At 48.8% G+C, this 12,685-nt stretch overlaps 1 protein-coding gene across 1 annotated transcript in view; it reads right to left on the reverse strand.

Annotated features, from left to right (window-relative positions):
• CRISPLD2 (cysteine rich secretory protein LCCL domain containing 2) overlaps positions 1–12,685 on the reverse strand; it is a 66,485-nt gene that overhangs the window by 15,913 nt on the left and 37,887 nt on the right. Inside the window, exons 9-13 of the mRNA XM_036273907.1 lie at positions 9,611–9,677; positions 8,803–8,933; positions 6,857–6,900; positions 5,221–5,293; positions 2,612–2,687 (exon numbers count right to left, since the gene is read on the reverse strand). Coding sequence (XP_036129800.1) covers positions 2,612–2,687; positions 5,221–5,293; positions 6,857–6,900; positions 8,803–8,933; positions 9,611–9,677 — 391 coding nt within the window. The remainder of the gene's footprint in view (positions 1–2,611; positions 2,688–5,220; positions 5,294–6,856; positions 6,901–8,802; positions 8,934–9,610; positions 9,678–12,685) is intronic.

Here is a 12,685-nt window from a genome sequence, read left to right on the forward strand (position 1 = left end):
GACATCATCATTTCCCAGAATACGGAGTGACCTAGAAACCCAGGCCAGCAAAGAACCTCTGAAACGGAGGTAGCTTTCCTCCTTCCCTCTTCTCTCCCTGTCTCCTCTGTTCCTTTCTCCTTTTCCTCCTCCCTTCTCATCCTTTCTGTACTGACTACTGTAGGGTCTTCACTTATTGATTCCTTTAAAGAACGTTCACTGAACACCTGTGGATGAGCCCTGTAGTTCCAAAATCTAAAAACTTCACACAGGTTGCCCTGGCCGGTCTGGCTCAGCGGTTGGAGCGTCGATCCTCAGACCAAAGAGTCACGGGTTCGATTCCAGTCAAGGGCATGTACCTCGGTTGTGGTTTGTCCCCAGCCCTGGTCGGGTCATACGGGAGGCAACCAATCCATGTGTCTCTCTCACATCAATAGTTCTCTCTCTCCCCTTCCCACTCTATCTGATGATAAATGGGAAAATATCCTCAGGTGAGGATTAAAAAATCCATGTGATTATGAGTGCAGGTACATTCAAGCAAGGCACAATAGAGTATGGAATGAACAGAGCCTAAGGCAGGGCACACCCTCACGGTACCTCACCTTTGCCATGTACTAGCTTGTGTGTTTTGGGGCAGGTTATTCTGAGCCTTACGTTCCTTCTCTGTGAGATAGAAATAACGAAACCTAGAGGTGGCGTTTTTAAAGAATTTAAAAAACAGTGGAAGGCAGCTTTATGTCATTACTAAAATGTGATCAAGTTCTTTCTTGCATTTCTAACCTTTTTGGGGGTTGATTTTCTATGTTTAGCTGCTGGGTTGTTTGATGCATATAGCTTTAGTTTTCATATCTTCATATCTGTGAAACTTTTTGGATCATTGCATAATGAATTGTATCGTCCCATTCAGGATGCGTCAACCTTCCATTCCACTTTATAAGATACAAACATTGCCACTCTTGCTTTGTTTGTTTGCTTCTTTGTATTTGGCTGGAATCACTTGACTTTCAAATAATTTGAAAAGCAAAGTCTCTGCCCTTTTTTTTTTTTTTTTTACTAATATATATATATTTTTATCCTCACCCGAGGATAAAAATTTCTGCATAGAGCTAGAGGGAGAGAGAAAAGAAGAGAGAGAAACATCGATGTGAAAGACACATCGACTGGTTGCCACCCACACGACCCCAACCGGGGCCGGGGACAAACTGCTACCGAGGTACATGCCCTTAGCGGGAACCAAACCTGGGACTCTCTGGTCCGCGGGCCGACGCTCTAACTGCTGAGCCAAACCAGCCGGGGCCAAAGTCTCTGCCTTTTAATACCAGACTTTGGTTTACACATTTAGTGTAACAATCGATATATATTATTTTACTCCCTTATTAAACGTTTAGAACTCAATTTTGGTGAAACAGTTTTTGAGAGGAAAAAAACCACTCATTTAAAGAGGAAAAAAAAAAAATGGGGCGAGCAGGTTGGCCATCCGGGTGCTTTGACCTGATAGAGCTCAGTGTCTTCACATTTACAAGAATCCGGAGCATACGACGCAGATGGAGGCAGAGATAGCGAGGGTGGGTGTGAGAGAACCACAAAAATGAGGATGAGAAAAAGCTGAGTACACATGCTAGCTGGGGATGAGAGATGCTAATCTAATCACGGAAATTCGGATCTAGAAGTTTCCCTGGACTAGAAAATCCCAGCTGGCTCACTTAGCAGTGAGGTAAATGACTTGGCAAGATCACTCAGAATGCTGGGCAGAGCGGTGACTATATTCATGTCTTCTGGGTCACCATGTCCCTAAGCTCTGGGCAGCTGGACTATGTCCTGGAGGATTTATTTAAGAAAAAGCAGGCTGCCGCTTCCTTGCTGAAGTTAGGAGGGAGATATGGAAGAACAGGTTCCACTATAATAAGAACAGTTATGAACAAGAGGAAAAGAAGTGTGATTTGTATTTTCTTCTGTGCACTCAGCTACATGTACACATAGCCTTAAAGAAATGCAGAGAGCAGCCCTGGCCGGTTTGGCGCAGCGGTTAGAGTGTCGACCTACGGTCCAGAGAGACCCGGGTTCGGTTCCTGCTAAGGGCATGTACCTCTTGTCCCCGGCCCTGGTTGGGTCGTGTGGGTGGCAGGCACTCGATGTGTCCCTTTCACATCGATGTTTCTCTCTCTATCTCTCTCCCTCCCACTCTATCTGAACAAAAAATGGAAAAAATGTCCTCAGGTGAGGATTAAAAAAAAAAAAATGAAATGCGGAGAGCAGAGCGGACCAGGATCTCTAAACGCAGCAGGAGAGCTGGAAAGGTCACCCAGTATTTGGGGAAGTGAAGCAGGTGTCACGTGAAAACTTTCACATTGAAAATGTGTTGTCAACGAGGAAGCAGGCAGGATCCAATTTACCAAACTATGAAAACGTTTGCAGAAGACGAGGCACACCTGCATCCGAATTCCTACGCACACACAGACAGTGGGACAAATGTCTCTATCGATGGGAAACTAGGGCAATTGTTGCAGACATGACTGGTCTAAATTTAGCCGGAGGCCCAGAAATGAAATCTCAGGTTTCTGATGTCCAGACCTTGGAACGTGGTTTCTGAGGGCTTAACGAGCTTTGAGAGGTGGTCACCGAGTGTACTCACATCTGCGTAGATGTTAGTTCCAAACACGGGGGCCCAGTAGGCTGGCTCATCGCTGCAGTGCGCCGGACAGCGGACTCTGAAAAACGAGAGGCATTTGCGGGCTGGTTGGGATCAGCCGAAAACAAACATCTTGAGAAGCATCGAGCCCTCCTCATTTGAATGTCAAGATTTAAGTCCTTAGGCGAAAGAAAACGACCATACTGTTTATTCTTTAAGGAAAAAATAAATAAACAAATAGTGGCTCAGGTAGTTGGAGCGTCGTCCTGTACACCAAAATGCTGAGGGTTCAATTTCTGGTCAGGGCACATTTCGGGTTCGATCCCTGGGCAGGCATGCACGGGAAGCAACCAATCGATGTTTCTCTCTCTTATCAATGATTCTCTCCCTCGCTCTCGCTTTCAAAGCAATAAACTTATCCTCAGATGAGAATTAAAAATATATATATATATATACTTCTCCCACTCTAGTAATGGTACAAATATTTTTCCTCTTCTCACATAGTGCATATAAACTTTTAACCCCCATACAAAAAGACACACAAACAACCGTGTGAAAGGGAAGCACTAGCTCAGGGAGGTGAGTGTGGGATTGTACAAGGTGGTACCTCCCGTTCTTGGGTGTGGGCCAGCTCGTACTGTGGGTACATCATGGAGATTATAATCAATAGACTGTTGCAAGGCCACTGCCCTGTGTGGGGGAGGAAAGGGCGGAGGGCCCTCACCTCAGTGAGTCACAGACTCGTCCAGGGAGGGGGCGCTGATAACCCGAGGCGGGAGGGTTAGGTCAGCGCTATGTCACCAACTCCCTGCCGTGGCGCAGGGGCGAGGAGTGTGCCTCAAGCTGGGAACAGGTGGACCCAGGAAAAGGCGTGAACTGCACTTAGGAACAGGCCTTCCGTCTTCATCTGGAACAGTGGCCCTGGCAGCAGCCCAGGGACCAAGAAGCCAAAATGGCACCCGGAAGCCACCTGGCCCAGGACAGGCAGGGTGGCGGGAGGGAAGGGAGCCAGGTCCAGGGAGAGGGGCAGAGAGAAAGAGGATGTGTGTGAGAGAGTCACAAAAGGAAACAGAATTTAGAAAAGGCTGGTCTTTCCTAGATCTTCTAGAAGGGCAGGTCAAAACCCCTATTAGTCCTACTCATGCTATGTCAGGTTTTTCTTTTCCTATGTTTGTTTTTGTTGAAATAATTTCCTCCGGATTCTCTTTAATATTCGGGGATCTACTGAAAGGCTGTTTCCCCGCTTGAGCATGGGGGGTGGTCCAGGCTGGAGACAGAGAGCCTCCAGGTGGGCGGAGTCAGCCCCCCTGGGGAGATGCCTCCCCTCACGGGTCCCCTCCCTCCGGGGCTGTTCTCTGCTCACACCTCAGGGGGTCCACCTATTAGTTTTAAGGTCAGCCATGCCTTTGGAGAATCCACAAGCTTCCAGGCTAGGATAAGGTTCTAGAAAAGGCAAAAACAGAGTGACAGAAAGTAAATGGGTGGTTTGTGGGGATGTGGGTGGAGGGGGACTGACCGCAGGGGACTTTCTGTGGGGGGATGAGAACGCTCTCTCTCTCGACTGTGGTCATGGCCGGATGACTGTGCATTTGTCTCAACTTTTATCATGTGCAAATTATACCTCAAAAACTGGATTCGAATAAGCTATTTCTAAAGCGAGCCATAGACAATGTCACAGCGCGAGTAGAAGAACCAACGAGCTGGGTTAAATGGGACAGCCACACTGGTCCCAGGCTGACCCGGGACAGCAAACCCGACAAGTCTCAGGGCTTGGGCTGTGTGGCACATGAAGTCCCTTCTGTAAGTGTAAGTACTCTGTCCAGTGAGGGGAGGCAACCAGCATCAAGTGGACGGAGTCAGTTCTCAGTTAAGTTCCCAGAGCAGGGTTCCGAGGACCCGCTGCCTGCTGGGCTCACCCAGTGGTGTCCACAGAGGCTGGGCCACTCCTGGAGGTTCACCTTTAGTCCGTCCCTTCCACAGGGCTGTTTGCATGTCTTTTTATATGGGGTTTTAAACGTTTACATGAACTATTTGAGAAGAGGAAAAATGTTTTTACCACTGCTAGAGTGGGAGAAGAATATTTTCTTTCTTTCTTTCTTTCTTTCTTTTTCTTTCTTTCTTTCTTTCTTTCTCTTTCTTTCTTTCTTTCTTTCTTTCTTTCTTTCTTTCTTTCTTTCTTTCTTTCTTTTTCTCATCCAAGGATATGTTTATTGTTTTGAGTGAGAGAGAGAGAGAAACATTGATAAGAGAGAGAAATATCAATTGGTTGCTTCCTGTACGTGCCCCGACCAGGGATCAAACCCGCAATGTGCCCTGACCGGGAACTGAACCCTCAACCTTTTCTTTCCGTGGTCAAGGCAGGGTCCCAGGGGCTCCTGAGGCGCCTCAGACTATTCCAATGTGCAACCAGGGTTGAGATCCAGCGGTCTCAGGGGAGGTCTAGTGGGCCCTTGACTGTGAACACGGAGGGACTGATTTCCTGGGTAGGCTCACACCAGGGCCATATCTGGAACCCCACTGTGCTTCACTTCCAGGAGATGACCCCCAACCCAGCACGATACCTTCTTCTCTCCGCCCCTGTGTTTGCAAAACCAGACGCCAGGGAGCCTTACCTTGGGCAGTGGGTCCCTGGCTTCTCGAATGGGCAGAGCTGAGCGACGGTGGTGTAGCAGTCCAAGTCTTGCACTGTGAACAGGAGCCATCAGAAGAGGGTCAGGTCATGGGCAAGCCTGGGCCTCGGGCTACCAGCCTGTGAAATGGGCTGCTAGACAACTGGGTCCTAGGTGTTCACTGAGCCCTCCAATGGAGCCAGGCGAGAACCCAGTGTTCCTGGCCCTTCACCAGGGATGAGACAAAACCCATGCTGTTTCCTGGTCAAAGATGCTACCACCCACAATAGCTTCTCTGTGGATCCACTACACTTTTCATTTGCGTAGTGATTTTCTATTTTGAAACCTTTCTCCTACGTATCATGCTGGATCCTCACGGCAAGTATTATTCTGATTATGCAGATGAGGAAACTGAGGCTCAGAACAGCGGAGAGCTCACAGGACATGGAGGAGAACCCAGGTTTCCAATTCCCAACCTGGAGCTGTCTCAAAGAAAGCCAGGGACTCTTTTCTTCAAAGCCATCGGTCTGTTTAAACAACAGATGTAAGAAAGTGACTCTAATACTGGCCACCTGTTGTCTCTGACAGCATGTCCTCGTCTAGTCCAGAGCTGGGTAAACTCTTTCTTCAAAGACCAGAGAGTAAATATTTCCAGCTCTGTGGGCCCTATGATCTACGCTGCAAAGAAACCAGCCACAGACGATGCATAAATGAATGGGCATGGCTGTGTGCCAATAAAACTTTATTTATATAAACAGCCACAGGCAGGATTTGGTCTGAAGGAGGTAGTGACTATAGCACGCTCTCCCATGGATGCATCCCACCCTACCAAATAAACACACCCCATGTTTCCCTCCCTTGGCCAATGCAGACATTACTAATCTATCAAGCTCTGTTTTACACTGAGCCCAGAATGAGGCCTCAGCATCCACCTCCTATCAGCTACTCTAGATGCAGATGTTGGTATTTCTGTGCCATTCAGCTGGAATGCCAGGCCTGTGTTTCTGATTTAGCACTCTAGGGCCAGTGCCAACTTCAGATATGTTTAGAAACTAATTAGAGAATCAGCCTTCTCGGAAACCTCGTTTAAAAGCCTTTACATTGCCCAGCTGGTGTGATTCAGTGGGTTGAGCATCATCCCATGGACCAACTCCCTGTCAGGGCACATGCCCAGGTTGTGGACTCGATCCCCAGGAGGGGGCGAGCAGGAGGCAGCTGACTGATGTTTCTCCCATCGATGTTTCTATCTCTCTCTAAAAATCAATAAAAACATAAAAAAAAAAAAAAGACTTTATAGCCCTGGTCAGGTAGCTCAATCGGTTGGAGTGTCATCTTGTGCACAAAAACAGCTATAGGCTCAGTCCCCAGCTGGGGCATGCTTGGAGGGTAGCCGATCGATGTTTCTCTCCCACATCGATGTTTCTCTCTCCCCCCATCTCTCCCTTCCCCTCTCTCTGAAAATCAATGAACATATCCTGGCGTAAGGATTAAACAAATTAAATAAAACCTTTACAGTGCTGAGAACAGCAATGTCAGCAGGCATGATAAGCACTAAATCAATAACCGAGGGGAATTAAATTTCCAAGGAAACCCAAGATAACCCACGTATTATGGTCACATAAAAACAACCGCCGCTTACCTTTTACTTTTGACACCGTGAATGAGCTGGACGCCTTGTATTTGCTATAAAAGGAAACACTGGTAAATGCAAACAGAATGGCTTCTATACGTGCCCACTTGCTCCTGCATTTCTTTTATTTACCGCCTCAGTTTTACATTTTCCTACAGGTCTACCACCAGCCTGAAAGCCCTCACCCTCTAGCCGCCTGATGGAGTCTACGGACCCCTTCTCAGAGTGACGGTTTTAAAATGCTTATGATAAAAGGAAACGACTAAAGGAAAATCAAGTTATTATTAATATCATTATCAAAGTATTGAAACCAATTAGCGTTAGAGTACTAGCCACACTTCTCGATTAATGCACTGAAAACGATGTGGAGGTGGGTCGGCTGACAACTGTCATCGCAGGGACAGCCACGGAGGCAGTGGTCAGAGATGTCGGCGGCAGGTCGGTGTCCACCAGTGAGCATCGCCTGCCCTGCGGGCCTGCTCTGGTTGGGGGCCAGCATTCATAACGGAAGGACATGCTCCATTTCAGTTAGAGGTCAGTGAAAATAAAGCTTTAATTCGCTTTAGGTTGATGTTCGCAGATTCCCTGAACTCTAAAACGTACAGAACTGGCTCGAGGTGCGGCGCTGGGCACTGGACGGGACTAAAAGCGGCTGCAGGACAAGTGTCCCAGGCAATGCAGGATCCGAACCTGGCAAAGCCCACAGCTCCGTCCTGCCTGTGCTCAGCCTCGTCCTGGACGGTACTGAGGTCACCCGACCGGTACCTCTGTGAGTGCCTTCTTCGGTTTACAGTCCCTTTGCTTGTTTGTTTACATAACCCCCAGGTCCTTAGCCAAGACGGAGAGGGAATACTCTGACACCACCTGAAGAGCAGAACTTTCTGGGGGGAACAACTCATGTCGTTTTTGAAATGTTCGGAGTGGCCTCACAATTCGGACGGGACATGCTGCCTGGTAAGAATCTCAGGACTTTCCTTGTCACAGACCCTGGCGCAGGCGCCCATGTGGGAATCTTGACAGGCTGTGGGCCATCATGGATTAGTTGGGTGTCAGCTTGGGGTCCTACTATGGTTCTCATTTACAAATGAGGGTGCTGCCCCCCAGAAGGGATGAAGAAACTGGCCCACGGTCAGGCACAGGGAAGAAGCAGAACCAGGTCTGTCTCACCCCATGACGCCCACTGGGCTCTACGGTCCCAGCCCCTGATTCCATAGACAGGTCAACATGTGGCCTCCTCGGCGCTCCCCAAAAAGTCAGAATAGCCAAGGACGGTCTGGCCCATCCACCAGCCACATACCTTCCATGAAAACATTATCTTGGGAAAAAAAAGTAAGTATGTTTTAAAAAATGAAAAGCCTCGCTTTTAGGAAGGAAAAGTGCCAATCCAGAATTAGCCTATAAACTCCAAGAAACCATCAGCTGTTAATGATAACGTGTCTGAACGGTCCTCGGGGACAAGGAAGAAAGACAGAAGTCGAAACTCAACCAAATTAGAGAGAGAAAGCGAGCCTGGCCAGTTTGGCTCAGCGGTTAGAGCGTCAGCCCACGGACCAAAGAGTCCTGGGTTTAATTCCAGCCAAGGGCACATACCTTGGTTGTGGTTTGTCCTGGGCCCTGGTTGGGGTTGTGTGGAGGCAACCATTCGATGTGCCTCTCTCACATCGATGTTCCTCTCTCTCTTCCTCCCTTCCGCTCTATCTGAAGATAAAAATGGAAAAATATCCTTGGGTGAGGATTAAAAAATAATAATAATTTTAAAAACTGAAAAGAAGAGCGAGCGAGCATTGGAATAAAATATGCTCAACCACCAATGGGGCAATCCCTGCGTGATGGGATCAAGGTCATCTCTACCCCCCCCCCTCGGTACTTTATATTGTTCAGTACTTTTCAAAGTTTCAACAATACTTTTATAAACCAGAAAAATTTTTCAGAAACCCTGATCACAGAATAGTCACCTCAAAGACTCCATGCCATTTCTCTCAGATTTGACAAAAAAGGGGACCCTCCCGTTCCTGGTGACGTCCACCAGGCCTCCTTTGTCGTCCAGGATCCCGTAGTGAATGGCGGCCCGGCATATGCTGGACGCCTGTGGGGAAGGGAAGACCGTGAGTACATCCGAAGTAATCTTTGTCAGCAACACCAAGAGGTTCGTCTTCAGCCCACAACAAGCCACAACGCCGGGCCAGGCTCACCCCACCTCTGTCTAGAACCTGTCTTCTTTGTTCCTGGGGTTGCTTATCTTAAAAAACCCACCTGAGCCCGGCCGATGTGGCTCAGTGGTTGAGCGCCGACCCATGCACCAAAAGGTCACCAGTTCGATTCCCGGTCAGGATACATGCCCAGGTTGTGGGCCAGATCCCCAATGGGGGGCATGCAGGAGGCGGCCAATCAATGTTCTCTCTCATTGATGTTGCTCTCTCTCTCTCTCTACCTCTCCCTTCTCTCTCTCTAAACTCAATAATGAAAAAAAAAAAAACAAAAAAAAACCCACCCAGGTGCTTCACAGACTAAGAACAGTGACAGTCAGCCCTTTCTCCCCACGCAGTGGGGCATCACGCTCCGTCTAACACAGAGACAGGTCCATGAGCCCAAAAGTGGCTTCACAAGTCCGTGAGCCCGTAGATACTCCCAGATCATCTCTACAAACGTCAGGCCGGACAGAGCAGGGGAAGGGACACCTTTTCACGTGAAAACCACCAGCTTTCTTTAAAAACACACGACAGCATCCACACAAGCACCGACAGAAACACTGACCACACTTACACTTTCATAAAAGAGTGTTCCGAAGACCTTTGCCTTGTTGTTCAGGCAGCCTGCTGGGCACTGGTACCTGACGGAAAAGACAAGATGATTTTCACAGGGAAACATGATTCAATATGACCGTGGGATTATCTTTTTTTTTTTCTTCTTCAACGGCTCTGTTGTTAAACACAGAAAAGCTTCAGTGATGTGGAGTCCGCTGTTTCCTGGCAGGTCACAGTTCACGCAGGCTGAAGCTTATGGTCACATGAACACAATTACAGATTCCATCTGACCTCCTTCAGGTCTATTTTCACGTGCTTAAGATTTGTGCTTAAACGGAGACGTGACTAGACGGACAATTCACAGAAGAAAGGCAAGTGACGCCCAGACACTTAAAAAACCGAAACCCTTAACATCAGTCATCGGAGACCGGCAAAGCGAAAGAATGTGCCATTTCTCGGTGTCAGATTACACGGCTTTTTAAACAGAATAAAACTCAATGATGGTGTTTGTGTTCGTGAAAAAAGTATAAATCACTCTTTCCAGAAAGCCTGACATTTGTTAATTCTTGAATTTCCCTTTAAGTGTGTATCCCAAGGAAAAAGTCAGCAAGTCAGACCCACATGTTATTCCAACTGTTTAGAATTGTGAAAAAACCAGAAACAAGCCAGCGGATATCAAAGGAATGACCACACATGTCGGTGTCGCATATGTCAGAGTGGTTGGTATGCAGCCACTAGGAAGGGCGTTTTCCGAGGCCGACTCACTGCCTTCAGAAACTAGTGCGTGAAAACAAGAACACGTAGGAGCCCGTAAGCAGTAGTGGCCGAATCAGTGCAAGGAAAAAAGATCAGAACTATAACAAATTGTTACCGATACTGAGGACAATCTGGAAACATTTTTTTGCTTGTATACTTTGTTGTGGTGGTTGTTTTCCTGGATTACTTACAACAAAGAAGAATACTTTCTAAAGTCAGAAAATAAGCCCTGCCTGGTTGGGGTCAGCGGTTAGAGGATCACCCCCGGACCAGAGAATCTCAGGTTTCATTCCCGGTCAAGGGCATGGACCTGGGTTGCAGGTTTGACCCCCAGCCCCAGCCAGAGTCATGAGGGAGGCAACCAATCGATGTGTCTCTCTCACGTGGATGTTTTCCTCTCTCTCTCTCCCCCCCTCCCTCCCTTCCACTCTCTCTAAAAATCAATGGAGCCTTGGCCAGTTTGGCTTAGTGGTTAGAGTGTCAGCCCACGGACCAGAGAGTCCCAGGTTCGGTTCCCATTAAGGGCATGTACCTCAGTTGCAGTTTGTCCCCAGCCCCGGTTGGGGTCGTGTGGGTGGCAACCAGTCAATGTGCCTCTCTCATGTAAGTGTTTCTCTCTCTCTTCCTCCTTCTCTCCCTCCTGCTCTATCTGAACATAATTGCAAAAATGTCCTCGGGTGAGGATAAAAATAAATAAATAAATAAAAATCAATGGAAACATATCCTCGCGTGAGGATGAACAAAAAAATAAAATAAAGTAAAATCAGAAAATAAGCCCAGCAAATACTATTTTTGTAAGAGTACCGGACACAGAAACCGGATGTGCCAGACGGTGGGACAGCCTGTAGGTGAGACACTGTGGACAGGTTGGTGTTTGCAGGTGGGATGAGTTATCTTTCTCGACCAGAGGTCTCCGAAAGTCTTGGTGTGGATGGACCCTTGTCTTCTCCCTGCCTGGGGAGGGTCCCATCTGCCCCTGACTCCGGAACTCTTTTGATTCTATCTCACGAGGGATGTTTTAAACCCCGTAATTTTTCCCCATTGAGCACTCAGGAGTGATAATGAGTTTGTGGGACAGAAAGTCACATCGTCACGAAGGGACATTCCAAAAATCCTAGACCCATGAGTTTGCGGAGTGGATGTCCCTTCCAGCGCCGCGTGCTTCCTGCCCAGTTCGCCCAGCACACCCAGAGATGTGCAACTGTCCCCAGCACCGTGCAGGGGACGGTTATTGCACCACCGGCATTGCCACATCTTGCTCATCTCACCAACAAGCGGACCGTTGACTTCTGCAGCGCTTGCTGGCCTGTTTCCAGCTGCTCATGGGACGATGTCTGAACCTCTTGAACGACCTCATCCTGAGTTGCTCAAAGTCTATTTCCTAACACGCCTGCCAAAGGCCGAGCCAAGCGTTCTAGCAAACCAAACTCCAAATCCTCGTGGTATAAAATAGGACCCGCCACCTTCTCTTTTTAGCATGCGCTTTAAATGATGCAATTCAGCTTTAGGAGAATGCGTGCCAGAGTCCATAGGAAGACGAGGAAGGACCCGTCTGCCAGTGACGTGGTTTTCCTGCCCTGAACCTGAGGCTCTGCATGAGGCCGCGGCACCTGCGGGCCGCTCGCTGCCAGGAAGGGCAGCCCAGCAGCTGCGCTGCCAAAACCAAACTCGCTCTTCTTGGCAGGCATGCTCCGACACCCGAGTGGACAATGACTCCGTCAGCTAGATGAATTCATTCAACTACCCGGGGCTACACGGGCGGCTCTTGCTCCAGTGGGGCCCGTCGGGAAGCAGCAGGCCGACTCCGATTCTGCGGCAGGCTTGCAGGGTCCATGCACGGCCAAGGAGCCGCCAGCCCACACACGTCTTAACACCACCCCACCTCCGTGGTGCATAACTCTGGGCGCCCCTGGGACGCCCTCACACAGAGAAGTGTCATGGAGCCCGAGCTGCACAAAAACGCTGGTCAATGTCGTCATGTCTCTGCAGCTTGGAAATTCCTTTGAGACGATAACACAGAGCACCTGCAGTTCGAACACCCCCTTCCCGCTAGGGATGAAACACGGAACTGGAATATATGTCCAGGCGGAAGGAGACCCAGAGCTTGGGCCAACCCTCGAGGTCAAAGGTCATCAATTAGGGGTGATCTTACCCCCGGGGGGCGATTGGTGATTTCTGGAGACATTTCTGATGATCACAACTAGGGAGGTGCTCCTGGCATCTGGCAGGTGGAGGCCAGGGATGCTGTTCAGCTTCCCGCACTGCACAGAACAGCGCCCACCACAAAGGGTTATATGGCCCGAAACGTCCGCACTGCTGAGGCTGAGACACTCGGGTG

This window comes from Molossus molossus, unplaced genomic scaffold, assembly GCF_014108415.1.
Source record: "Molossus molossus isolate mMolMol1 unplaced genomic scaffold, mMolMol1.p scaffold_m16_p_21, whole genome shotgun sequence".
Taxonomy (NCBI): Eukaryota; Metazoa; Chordata; class Mammalia; order Chiroptera; family Molossidae; genus Molossus; species Molossus molossus.